General features: G+C 42.1%; 1 protein-coding gene across 4 annotated transcripts; it reads left to right on the top strand.

The window, feature by feature from the left end:
• The first annotated feature begins 375 nt into the window (after window positions 1-375).
• On the top strand, window positions 376-11410 carry FAM76B (family with sequence similarity 76 member B). Of its 4 annotated transcripts, none has more exons than XM_031616137.2 (10): window positions 376-577; window positions 682-746; window positions 882-936; window positions 2451-2606; window positions 3037-3236; window positions 5148-5195; window positions 5393-5473; window positions 6130-6265; window positions 8095-8196; window positions 8750-11410. In XM_031616137.2, the coding sequence occupies exons 1-10, from the start codon at window positions 482-484 to the stop codon at window positions 8837-8839; spliced, it is 1029 nt and encodes a 342-aa protein (XP_031471997.2). In that variant the 5' UTR covers window positions 376-481; the 3' UTR covers window positions 8840-11410. The 4 variants fall into 4 exon arrangements, with proteins under 4 accessions (XP_031471997.2, XP_031471998.2, XP_031472000.2 ...); XM_031616138.2 differs by having other exon boundaries at window positions 6133-6265; XM_031616140.2 differs by lacking the exon at window positions 5393-5473 and having other exon boundaries at window positions 6133-6265.
• Window positions 11411-12396: the final 986 nt, after the last annotated feature.

The following is a 12396-nucleotide window of genomic DNA, read 5'->3' on the forward strand; positions in this document are numbered from 1 at the left end:
GAGGATGGTCTTTGTCAAAGTGAGCCCCTGAACGTCGGCCAATCGGAAAGCAAGAATCCCCCGGGCGGGACCAACCAGCGCCGCGAGCCGCGGGCCACCCAATCGGCGGGCAGCGCAGGACGGCGCGTCCGCGTCCGGATTGGCGGCTCCGAGCGGCGCGGGGGCGGCGATTGGGCGGCGAGTTTTGAAGGCCGGTTTGGCGCGAGGCGGTGATTGGCTGCCGCGGGAGCCCAGAGCCCGGGGCGGAGGGAAGGGCGGGGGGCGCGCGGTGACGCCGACACCGACACAAGGGGGAGGCGGCGCGGCGGCGGCGGCGGCGCGCGGGGCCTAGGGCGGCGCGGGGCGGCGGGAGCGCTCCCGGGCACGGCGGCGGGAGGGGAAGGGGGGGCGCGGGCGGCACCTCGGTTCCGGGCCTCGCCCCGCACCTCCCTCGTCCCCTCCCTCGGGCCCGCCCGCGACCGCCCCGCCGGCAGCGGCGCGGATGGCGGCGGCGGCAGCCCCGGCTCTGTACGCCTGCACCAAGTGCAACCAGCGGTACCCGTTCGAGGAGCTCTCGCAGGGCCAGCAGCTGTGCAAGGTGCCGGGGGGCGGCGGGCGGCGGGCGGGCGGGCGAATCCGCGTCGGGAGGCGCCGCCGCACGAGGGGCGCCGCGGGCGGGACGTGACCGCTGTTCTCCCCCAGGAGTGCCGCATCGCCCATCCCATCGTCAAGTGCACCTACTGCCGCTCGGAGTTCCAGCAGGAGAGGTAGGGCGGCGCCCGGGCCCTCTGGGGCTGGAGGGTGGGCGCTGAGACCGACTGCCCGCACGCCCGAACGCGGAGGCGGCACTGCACCGGGGTCGTGCCGGTGCGGAGTCCCACTGACGTTGGTCTTGTCTTTAGCAAAACGAACACCATCTGCAAGAAGTGCGCCCAGAACGTGAAGCAGTTCGGAACGGTGAGTGGCACCGAGTGGCGCTGCCGGCACCGAGAGCGCGGGGAGGTGGGGGGGAGGGGGAAGGGTTGGGAGAGGCGGTAAGGAATTGGTTTCGGAAAGGCGTGGAGGGAGGTGGGTCTGACCCTCCGATCTGCCGTGCTGAGGTCGCATCTGTAGCGCCGCGTCCGCTTCTGGGCTCCCCAGTTCAGGAAGCTGCTGGACGGAGTCCAGTGGGGGGCCGCGAAGATGATGGTGGGCCTGGAGCGTCTGTGTGAAGAAAGGCTGAGAGACCTGGGGTTGTTCTGCCTGGAGAAGAGAAGGCTGAGAGGGGATTTTGTCACTGTTCATAAGTGTCTGAAGTGTGGCGGTCAAATGGATGGGGCCGGGCTCCTTTCAGTGACGTGCAGCGACAGTTGAAGGGGTAGTGGGCACAAACTGGTACACAGGAAGCTCCATGCAAGCACAAGGAACAACTGCTCTTCTGTGAACGTGACAGAGCACTGGAACAGGCTGCCCAGAGAGGCTGCAGAGCCCCTTTTCTGGAGATATTAAAAACACGCCTGGATGCTTCCCTGTGCGACCTTCTGTAGGGAACCTGCTTTAGCAGGGGGGTTGGACTCAAAGGTCTCCCTTCCAACCTCTGTGATTTTATGATTCGAAGGTGAGAAAGGTTACTGGTAGATTTCCTTCCTGGCTTCCAGTTTGTTTTGTTCGCTTTTAAGTCCCATGTGGTTAAGTGCAGTTTAACAGTCATTCATAACTGTAGTATAGTTAGAAAAAACAATGTTAATTCACTTCATGCGTGTAAAGAAAGTCTTTGCCTGTTCTCACAAACACAACACTGACAGCAGAAGGGCCGTTAGCTGCCTGTGTTCTTTATGAGTGCTAGATGTGGCAATCTAGTCACACTGCGTTGTGTAAGTCTGAAAATTGTTGTGTGTTAATCATATTAAGCTACTAAGTAGGACAGATTTTGAGTGTTAGCTGTATTCGTGTTACTTTGCGTTTCCTTGTTTTGAATTTCAGCTTCAGTTCTGTAAGAGAAGTTATTTTTTAGTAGGTGAATGCACACACTGCATCTGTGTGCCCTGCAGACACGAGTTCATGGAAGGTATCAGGGTAATCTCGTTTGTGTAACAAAAGCTCCTAACTTCATCTACTTTAGATGAATTTCAGCTTATTGGAGAAATGTAACAGCTGTTGGCACGTAGGCAGGCATTTAGTGAATGTAAATGTAAACCAAACAAAGACATTTTTTGAAAAGCTTGAAATGTAACATGGTTAAGTACAGTGCAGATCCAACGTTTGTACCTGGGTTTTTGCAATTCCAGGGTGGTTTTTGGCCTTCGAAGGAGTATTTTTGTAGAAAAAGAAGTAAGTACTGGGAGAGAGATGGCTGGAAAAAAGGTTTAAGATGCATCATATGAAGCCACTGTAGTTTAGAAGCATCCTCATCCTGTGATTTGAATTAACTGTGCTAATGCTTCACAGTTTCTATAATGAACTAACCTCCATTCAATTTGTCTGTTTTTCAGCCCAAGCCTTGTCAGTATTGTAATATTATTGCAGCATTTATTGGCACAAAATGTCAGCGCTGCACCAACTCAGAAAAGAAGTATGGCCCACCTCAAACATGTGAGCAGTGCAAACAGCAGTGTGCTTTTGATCGAAAAGAGGAGGGAAGAAGGAAGGTAAGCTTTGTTCCAGAGCTGTCATGGCTTAGGTTGACAACAGATGTTCCTATTTCATAAGAGACATCTTAATTATGTGCGATGGGTTGAGAGAGGTTACATGTTGTCTAAGCTGAGAATGATTTGTTTCCTAGAAAATGTATTAACCATATTAACCCTTCTGTGATGTAGAGTTTGTCCCATATTTTCTAAGACTGCCTTTTGGCATAATTCCCTATTACAAAAAAGAAGTGGAATAAGATTCACTTTACTGAAGGATAGCATGCATATCTTGTATATACTGTAGTGCTGTTTCATACTGAAGGGATGTTTGGATTTTTCCTAAACATAACATGAATTAAAACTTTTTTGTTTTTGCAAGTATTAAAATATATATTTCTAATGCAAGTATAACTGGGAGAAAAAACCCTTATGAATTATTTCCCAAAAGGTTGATGGAAAGTTGCTGTGTTGGCTCTGCACCCTGTCCTACAAGCGAGTGCTACAGAAGACAAAAGAACAGAGGAAGAGTCTAGGATCTTCACATTCAAACTCCTCATCTTCATCTCTTACTGAGAAAGACCAGCACCATTCAAAACACCACCACCATCACCACCACCACCACCACCGTCACAGCAGTGGCCACCATAAGTAAGTATTTCAAGAAATAGAATGGTTGGAGGTACTTTTTCCAATTGTGTGCTGTTAGGACTGAGGTGAAATGGAAGGAAATAAGAAAGGCCGTTTAACATATGTCATCAAAAGTAGGAGCAGAATGTTTTTCTCCAATTGTCTGTAGAAATCTTTGTATTCCAACAATTTGGATGAAGAGAGGAGAGGGAGATGTAGAAATTCCCAGTGACCATCAAACTGCTTGATGTTAAAATTGATAACAGAGAAAAAGATGCCCACAGGATGGCCACAGAAAAAGAAGTTACTTAGGGATAAACATGGATTTCTAAGCAGTAATTACAGTCTGCCAACTGCTATTTTGCATGCATTTACCATAGGCTAAAAGGTGTGTGTTAGCAGATTAATATTAGAGTAACTGCTTCGCTCAAAATCCCCACCCTAACTTACTTAACTGTGCCTTGTTTGTGTGCACATAGTTGTGAAATGGAGAAGGAGAAGAAAAGGTATGAAATCACTATCAGTCTAGGACCGGTGTGCATCTCTTTGCTAGTGATAATCAAATCCTGCAGCATTTCGTTATGCAGGCATAGGAAAATAGCACTCAGTTCAGTTACTGACACAGAGAACATCTCATGTAGTTCTTCTCATCTCCTGCAACATTTTTCTGCACGCCATCTCTGGCTGTGGTAGAAGCAGCATACAACTTTTAATGTAGATACCCAGCTTATCAAATCACAGATCCCAAGATCGATTTGTTTCTTATGCTGTGGTAATAGTGGCCATGATTTTTATTTTCATTGGTAGGCTTTGGGCACGCTTTAGAACTGCTTGATTTATTTTTGTGTTGGATAACAGCTAGTATGGCTGCAGTGGTGATGAGTCCATCACAAGAACAAACTTTCATTCTAAGCTTTGCTTTTCCTTTTTGACTGAAACTTGTTTGGTTAACCATGGCTTAAAGAGAGAGGCAAAATAAACTGGTATTGAGAAATGTTAATATGCTCAATTAAAAAGAAAAATCTAGATTTCTTTAGAAACTTGAAGAAAATTCTTCTTTTCCTTCAGAGAATTACTGTACTGTTCTCTCTAATCTGTGAAAAGTCAAGTTGCAGCAAGCTAAACCTAATGTAATGCATGAGGTATAGTAAGAGTTTTATAAAGTTAGCTCTTTATTGTAGTATGGAGCTTCTAATGTTCTCAAGAGTTAACAAAATGAGCATATCTCTATACAGGTCGTAATGTTGCTTGTTTGGCACCTTTTTTCTGTAGGCTGCCCTGGGTCCATTGCTTCTGGTCCAATAAATAAGACTTTTCCTATCCGTTTCAGTTATTGTTGAGGTGAGAGAATAATACAAGGTAGAAATGAAAAATCATTGAACTATTTGATTCAATGTGGTCTTCTCAGTTTTACTGTTCCTCTGTCAGTGGCATTCAGTGAAGTTATTTTTGAAATGACTGAAGACAGATGTTTAGACTTGAAAGACAGATGTTTTCAGGGATCTAAAACTGAAGGCTGCTCATGTGCTATCACATAAGCACCATCTTAGGCTATGCTCACTTTAGAGTATGGGAATTTTGAGACAGACTGCTGTTTTAGACCAGCTTGCTGAGCACAAGATTAGCCATAGGATGTACATAGAGATTGGGAAATACAAGGAAAAAAGGTTTAATCATCAGTCATGAAGTCTTGCATGTCGTAGTAATGTAAATATTTAGACAAAAAAAAAATTTAGCGTCTTGACATTACAAAGAGGGGTCATGAATGGGACAGGTAATGCTGTCCAGCTGAATATTTAAAATAGATAATTTTTTGTTAAAAAAAAAAAAAAAAAGATGGGGGTGATTTTAGTTAAGCACAGATATGATTCATATAAACTTAGAAATAATGATACTTTTGGTCAGTTACCAAGTATGTTTCGTTTATTTCAGAATCAGCAGTCTGAGTCCAGAACAAGATCAGGGACTATGGAAACAGAGGTAAATGTGATAATATTTGTTAATTTCTTATTAATTTATCTTGGTATTTTTACTTAAAGGACTTTTTTTTCTTGCTTTTCTGGCTAGTCTCTAGCATTACAGCAAGGAGCATGGGATAGTGATATTACATGTACCAAATGGTGAATTAGAGGGTTATGTAGCACGAGGCTTTAGGTTTACATTTTGTTTGATTTCAGCCATAAATCCTCTGCAGCTATTCAGAATGAAACTCCAAAGAAAAAACCCAAACTGGAATCCAAGCCATCAAATGGAGATAGGTAAAGTTACATTTTTGTAAAGCTGAGGCGTTTCAAGCAAATAGAGCACTGATTTGTTGCCAGCTGCTTCCTTTTTTTTTTTCTTTTCTTTTTTTTTTGTCTGAAGAGTGAGAGAGGTGCAGCTTGTCCAGCCACACAGATTACTGGGTGGCATCTGAGTGCTGTCTGTCAACTATATTACTCTGTCAGAAAACTGGCACTGCCTTCCTACTTTTAAGCTGCTTGGGACGACGTTAAATAAAGGTGAAATAATGAGGCATTGGTTACCAATGAACTGGTATTCCCTGACCTTTTTTGAGTTGAACCTGCTGCTTAATGCTGAGCTAGTGTCCAGAGAAGCCTTTTGGGCCTTAAGGTGTGAGACCGAGTCTTTATTCTGTTTCTGACCAAACAGTTGGGATAAATGTAAAAGGGGCTGCTTCAATCAAAAGGTATTTCTCCCCCTCAGAGCTAATACTGAATTATATTTCTGCAGGTATATGTAATGTGTGCCATTAGTAAGGTAATTTGCCAGTTACATCCAATTCTGTCAGGTACATACTTTTTTTGCATCAGTTCTTAAGGATGTTTGTAGAATTATTAATTGTCCAATTTGAACTTTGAAAAAATGTATTGCTTCTTTTTTGATGTCATAATTAACTTTTTCCTGTTTTTAGTAGCTCTATAAATCAGTCAGCAGACAGTGGGGGAACTGACAACTTTGTCCTCATAAGCCAGCTGAAAGAAGAAGTAATGTCACTTAAACGCCTTCTACAGCAAAGAGATCAGACTATCCTAGAGAAAGATAAAAAGGTAAAAATTGCATCTGCTTAATGAGAACTGCATCACTCTCTTGTCTGTTTTGTAGACTCCTATGGTGTGAGAAAATAAAAATCAGTTGCAGGTTTTTTTGTATAGAAACTAATCAGATCTTACCTTTCCAAGGACAAGTCTGGGACTTCTGTCTCATGAATTCCTCTTTGACTTAGAGCCAAATTATATTCATCTTACCTAAACTGCCAGACAGCGGTTTGTATGTTTTACATGTTTGAAATTGAATCATAGCAGAGGTCCCAAATTATCTGTGTAGGCTGATGGGCACACGAGATAAGAGGAGGAATACGAGTAGTAAGTATTTCACGTTTAGCATAACTTTAGTTTTAAATTAAAGCTACTATGGCCATAATTCATGAGATGGTATACAAATTTACATGTACAATTTATGTAAAGTAAGTGTTTGGATTTTAAAATATTGGTAGTATGTGTGTTGTGCAGGTTATCAAGTCATGGCCTGTGGTCAATGATGTGGATAAGCTTGATGATGCTTGATGATAAGCTTGGATTAGGCAGTCAGGAAAAGTTAAGTGAAATATAGTTAGGCTCAAATGACTGCAGTCAAAACTCATTAAAGAGATTCAACTTTCAAAAACAAACAAAAAAATGTACTGTGATTATCCTTCATTAGAGCTTATTTCTTTGCCATCTGATTAATTGGAATCATAAATGGCCTGGGTTGAAACGGAGCACAAAGATCACCCAGTTTCAACCCCCTGCTATGTGCAGGGTGGCCAACCAGCAGACCAGGCTGCCCAGAGCCACATCCAGCCTGGCCTTGAATGCCTGCAGGGATGGGGCATCCACAGCCTCCTTGGGCAACCTGTTCCAGTGTGTCACCACCCTCTGTGTGAAAAACTGCCTCCTGTTATCTAACATAAGCCTCCCCTGTCTGAGTTTAAAACCATTCCCCCTTGTCCTATCACTATTCACCCTCGTAAACAGCCGTTGCCCCTCCTGTTTATGTGCTCCCTTCAAGTACTGGAAGGCCACAATGAGGTCTCCCCAGAGCCTTCTCTTGTCCAAGCTAAACAAGCCCAGTTCCCTCAGCCTTTCTTCATAACTAGATGCTGTTAAGACACTAACAGTGGTTCTAGATTATGTTGAGGAGGTTACGGAATTGTATTAAAAATAATTTACATTTGTAATATTTTCAATTAAAAGTTGATTATAGGTATGCATGGTGGTTTATCAAAAGTTTAATGGTTAAGACCAGCTCACTGATCCTAGAAGAAAATCATTTCCAGTTTTAAACCATCTGCAGTACCTGCATTTTTACACTTAAATCTATTGTGTGAGGGATATTGAAACTCTTTATTTTGTATTGCTCTTACAACATGCCTCATGTTACTGGTGTTGGAAATACTTGCAATTGCAAACCTTTAAGTGCTTAATGTGAAAGAGCTGGGTAGCTTGTCATGGAGGGCGTAGGTAGTTTCTTCAGAGGACAAGCATAAGCCCTTACCTCTCTCTTATAAAACCTTTAGAAGGTGATGAGTCAGGAGGAAATGCATTACCTATTTTTAAATTTCATCTGCTGGGTAAAGCTATCAAAAACTTTGGGTAAGTAAATGTCATCAAACTTCTGAATAGTGACTTGTTTTATGCTGTTTCCATAGGGAGAGCATCTAATAGTGTTAATATCCCCATTGCTAAAACTGACATAACTGTGAGACGTACCTGGAGATTACAGTAGTAAATAATACTGTAGTTCCTGAGATTCCAAAAGCTTCCATAAAGATTTCACAGGCTGAGTAGAAGACATACTGCAGCAGTCCAAGGAATCTTCATGGAATTTATATTTTCAGTTGACAGAACTGAAAGCAGACTTCCAGTATCAGGAATCAAACTTGAGGACAAAGATGAACAGCATGGAGAAAGCTCACAAAGAAACTGTGGAACAGTTGCAGGTAAGTGGCTGCTTATTGGTGCAAGAGAAGGGCTCGAAAAGGAATTTTTTTCTGTTCTCTTGTATTTCATCAGTTGTGAGTGAGCTGCTGGTCTGATTTAACATTTGAGACAACACAATCAGCTGTTAAATATATCGGGTTAAACTACATGCCTACTTTTAAGCAGGAAAAAGTCCTCAAAGAGTTGTCTTATTAACTGCAGAATGAAGAGCTGTTCAGTGCATTGACTCCCATCCTGACTTCTGCTGTTCAGGAAATGGTCTAGCATTAAATGTGGAGGTTGGTGGCCCTGCATGTGGCAGGGGAGTTGGAGATTCGTGATCTTTGAGGTCCCTTCCAACCCTGGCCATTCTGTGATTCTGTGAAACGTGGTTGCCTTTCCTTGGAAGGTGGAATATACATATTGAGGCTCTGAAAACAATCATTATCTTTGAGCTTTCTCAACGCACACGTTTGGAAAATCTGTCTCCTAAATGCAGTGAGGAATTGGCACGTTACCATACGATCTGAGACTTCCCACTCACTGATAACACTTTTTTTGTCTGTATTGCAGGCCAAAAACAGAGAGCTGCTCAAGCAGGTGGCAGCACTGTCAAAGGGTAAAAAGTTTGATAAAAGCGGCAGTATATTGACGTCTCCTTGAGGAGGTGGTGATTCATGGATCTGCTCAATGGAAGTTGAGTAATTCTGCGCAGCCCTTAAAATCCCGTGTAGTGGAAGAACTATTTTTGCACACCAGATGAGTTGGCATGTTTCCTACATGTTTTTATAATTAATGTGCAGCTTTTTTTAGTTACCGTTCGGATAGAACACTTCAACTGGCTTGAAGAATGTTTTTTATTTTTTTTATATTGGAAACTTTTTGCCAGCAATAGTATTAAAAAATTGTGTAGAGAACGTAGCAGTGTTCTCTCTAAAAGGACAAAACGCAATAACAAACTAGGTGTACTTTTTACAAAGCAGCAACGGATGTTTTTAAGCTATCATGATGTCAGCCAAATGTTTATGAGTCTCCAGTTACATTGAATGCTGGTTTCTGGCAACTGTTCTTTTACTTTGTATCAAAAAATAAATTTAGGGCGGAAATCACGGTGCTCAAGTGAAACTAAAAAACAGGCTTCTATGTATTTGTAAATACAACTGTAACGGTTATATTCTTAGTTATAACAGTTAATTAGTGTTTTACCTTCTTGTGATAGGGATTTACAGAAAGATTATCTATTGTACAGTAACAGAGGCAGTGTGGTTTTTGTAAGATTTACTGTAGATTTTTCTTGCAAGTGCCTTTCTCCAACTGTTTATTTATAGGAATGTTGGTATTTTGTACATAAGGTTTTTATGTTTTAAGATCATGTTTAATAAATGTTTTATGTAAATATAAATGTCTGTACAGAGGAGTCGGAATCAAAGATCAAAGTGCAGTGCTTGGAGCAGCAGTGAAATTAGCTCATAGACAGGCAGTGAGTCTTGGCTTTAGATAACCTTTGTAGCTTGTCTGTGAGGTGTAGAGTTTTGGTAGTGCTGCTCATGCCAAACACTTCCCAAACAAAAAAAAAAAAAAGAAATGCTTTTTTGCCACACTGAAGTTTAGTGGTTTGTTTATATATTTTTTGATTTGACACAGTGCTGATTTTAAGTCCCTGTGTTACAACCTTAATTAGTGGGACATGCTCAAATTTAAAGTAAATATACGTATGCACATTCACCATTGTCTGATTTAATTAGTTATTTAGTTGTCACTTTTGATTACTCTTAATGAATTGCAAGGTTCTCATCCCCTGGTAAAGATGCACAGTGTGAAAAGAGTAGCCAAAACAAATGGTCTTGAAGTTAAGGGTGTGGATATGGTGTCGGAAGGAGGGTTTGGAGTAGATTTTGATTCTAAATGACATCAGTTTAGGTTTAGCTTTGCTCCTAATGGACATCAGGAATATTCAGGAATTTCTATTCAACGTAGCCTGTTATGCCCTGCTGTCTCTGGTCAGGAAGGTGAGCTACAGCTCAGCATAAAGTGCAGTAGGCTTAGGTGAGTGAAGGTTTAGTTCAGCTCTGGGTACAGATTGGTAACAGGGTAACTGCTTGTATTCCAGTAGGCTTCATTGTGTACAGTAAGCCACAGCCTCCAAATAAATGTACCAAAATGTAACCTTACTTGGCTGTCCACCTGTGTGCCGAGCTGTGAATACCTCTCAGTCATTCAAACAAGTTCCAGCAGTGACAGACTACTGAATAATTTGAAAAATCGTGCTAGCTTGTTTCATATGGTGTATGTGTGTTTTTATACATTTATACATTAATATCAACTTTGTATGTTTAGAAATGCTCCTTCATTAAAATTGTTAAACTAGGGTAGAGAATTCTGCTATCCTTTTGGGATACTTTTCTTTTTTCCTTTGTAAGATACAAATTGATGACTTTCACTAATTCAGAGTAATATTTTGATACTGTTGGGTTTTTTTCCTCCACTTAAATGGTGACCCATATTCAATGAAATTGGTTCTGAAACACAACCACATAGCAGTTCTAAAAAAGCTCCAAACTGCCCACTGAATCCCAGTTCTGAACATCCTGTCCTGGAGCTGTGGGTTATTGACAGAATAAACTGATGTTGTTTAAATGTGGATCTGCAAAGAGATTGTTGTAACATATTATGGTTTTCAGTCTGTTCCCAGATGTTGATTAGCATTGACAGTAATGGCTGGTTTGGTTCAAGCTGTTGATATCTTTCAAGCCTGCAAATATTGCAGCCCCTTCTTAGATGCTACATCTGAATACGTGTTCTGCAGTGAAGCTATTCAGCTGTCCTCATGTATAGACCATTAAGACACTGTACTGGCACACATCTGACTGCTGACATTTTGTACCTTTTCTAAATCCAATGTTTCACAATAAAATCTTGTCAAAACATGAATTTGTCCTTTTAAAATTACTCTTAAATCTATATTTCTCATCTCTTAAATTCAGTTTAAAAAAAGGATTTAACTGATATCTTGTGGAATTTAACATTTTTTTAAAATGGGTTTTCTATCTTAAAATGAGGAGGTAAGATGAGCACTTGTATTCAGTAGTGCCTGAATTTCTGACTTTGTTAACTATAAGGTTGTTCTTTCTCTGCATGCTTACAAGGTGATTCTGAGACTGGAAGTGAAGCTGAGAGTTTCTGCATCCATTTCAAGGAGTGAGGTACCCATTAAGGATGCTGCACTCTGTGTTGGTAAGTCCTGGACTTTTGATTTTGTGTGCTGCAATTCATGGAGCTTGCTTTTGTTTTTCTCTCAGGTATAGAAGCATAGAATCCATTGAGTTGGAAGGGACCTCTGAGGGCCATGTAGTCCAGCTGCCCAGCAATGAACAGGGACACCACAACTACATCAGGTTGCCCAGGGCCTGATCCAGCCTCGCCTTGAAAGCCTCCAGGGATGGAGCATCAACCACATCACTGGGCAGCCTGTTGCAGTGCCTCACCACCCTCACTGTAAAGACTTTTTCTTTATATCTAACCTAAATCTACCCTCCCTCAGCTTGAAACCATTTCCCCTTGTTCTGTCACCACACGTGTGGTGATGTGCAATTCCTGTTACTTTCCTCATAGAGAAGGTAAAATTATTTCTGTTGTCTCACACAGAAGTAGTAGGGGAAACCAGGCAAGGGGTTCATTGGGGTAGGAAGCAGAGAGGTTTGATGTGTTCCTGCAAAAAGAAGCAGAGAGCGATAAGGGCAGATGGTAAGAGATGTCTCTGAGGTGTTACCCATGTAAGTGCTGTACTGAATGAGGGATAGTTTTCTTCAAGCCACGTGTTATCTATGCGTGCTAAAATGCCAGTTCCTTAAGGTAAAATGTGGTTTTGTTTTTTTGTTCTTCTTTTCATGGTAGGAGAATAAAATTCAAAAATTAAGCAGAAGAAATAAGCTTGAAATAGAAAGATGTATGATGTAGAACACGTAGGAAGTTAACTGTTGCTGTTCAGGCCTAGAAAAAATGGGTGAGATGGTAACAAAGTACTGTCAGAAACATGGAGATGTGGCAGTGAGGGATGTGGCTCAGTGGACACCCTGGGGTTGGGTTGGCAGTTAGACTGGACGACCTGAGAGGTCTTTTCCAACCATAATGATTCTGTGATTCTGTGATTGCTATAACCGTGTCATGGCAGAAGATTCAAAGTATAGCTTGAACTCATTTTGTCTAATCTTACACATTAG

Source organism: Phasianus colchicus, chromosome 1 (assembly GCF_987193195.1).
Source record: "Phasianus colchicus chromosome 1, bPhaCol1.hap1.1, whole genome shotgun sequence".
NCBI classification, from domain to species: Eukaryota; Metazoa; Chordata; class Aves; order Galliformes; family Phasianidae; genus Phasianus; species Phasianus colchicus.

Bases quoted from the DNA above. Each gene is read 5' to 3' on its own strand.
- FAM76B (XM_031616137.2), top strand. From the start codon at position 482: ATGGCGGCGGCGGCAGCCCCGGCTCTGTACGCCTGCACCAAGTGCAAC. The intron at 937-2,450 runs GTGAGTGGCACC...TCTGTTTTTCAG, and splicing joins ACGTGAAGCAGTTCGGAACG to CCCAAGCCTTGTCAGTATTG. The intron at 6,266-8,094 runs GTAAAAATTGCA...TTATATTTTCAG, and splicing joins TCCTAGAGAAAGATAAAAAG to TTGACAGAACTGAAAGCAGA.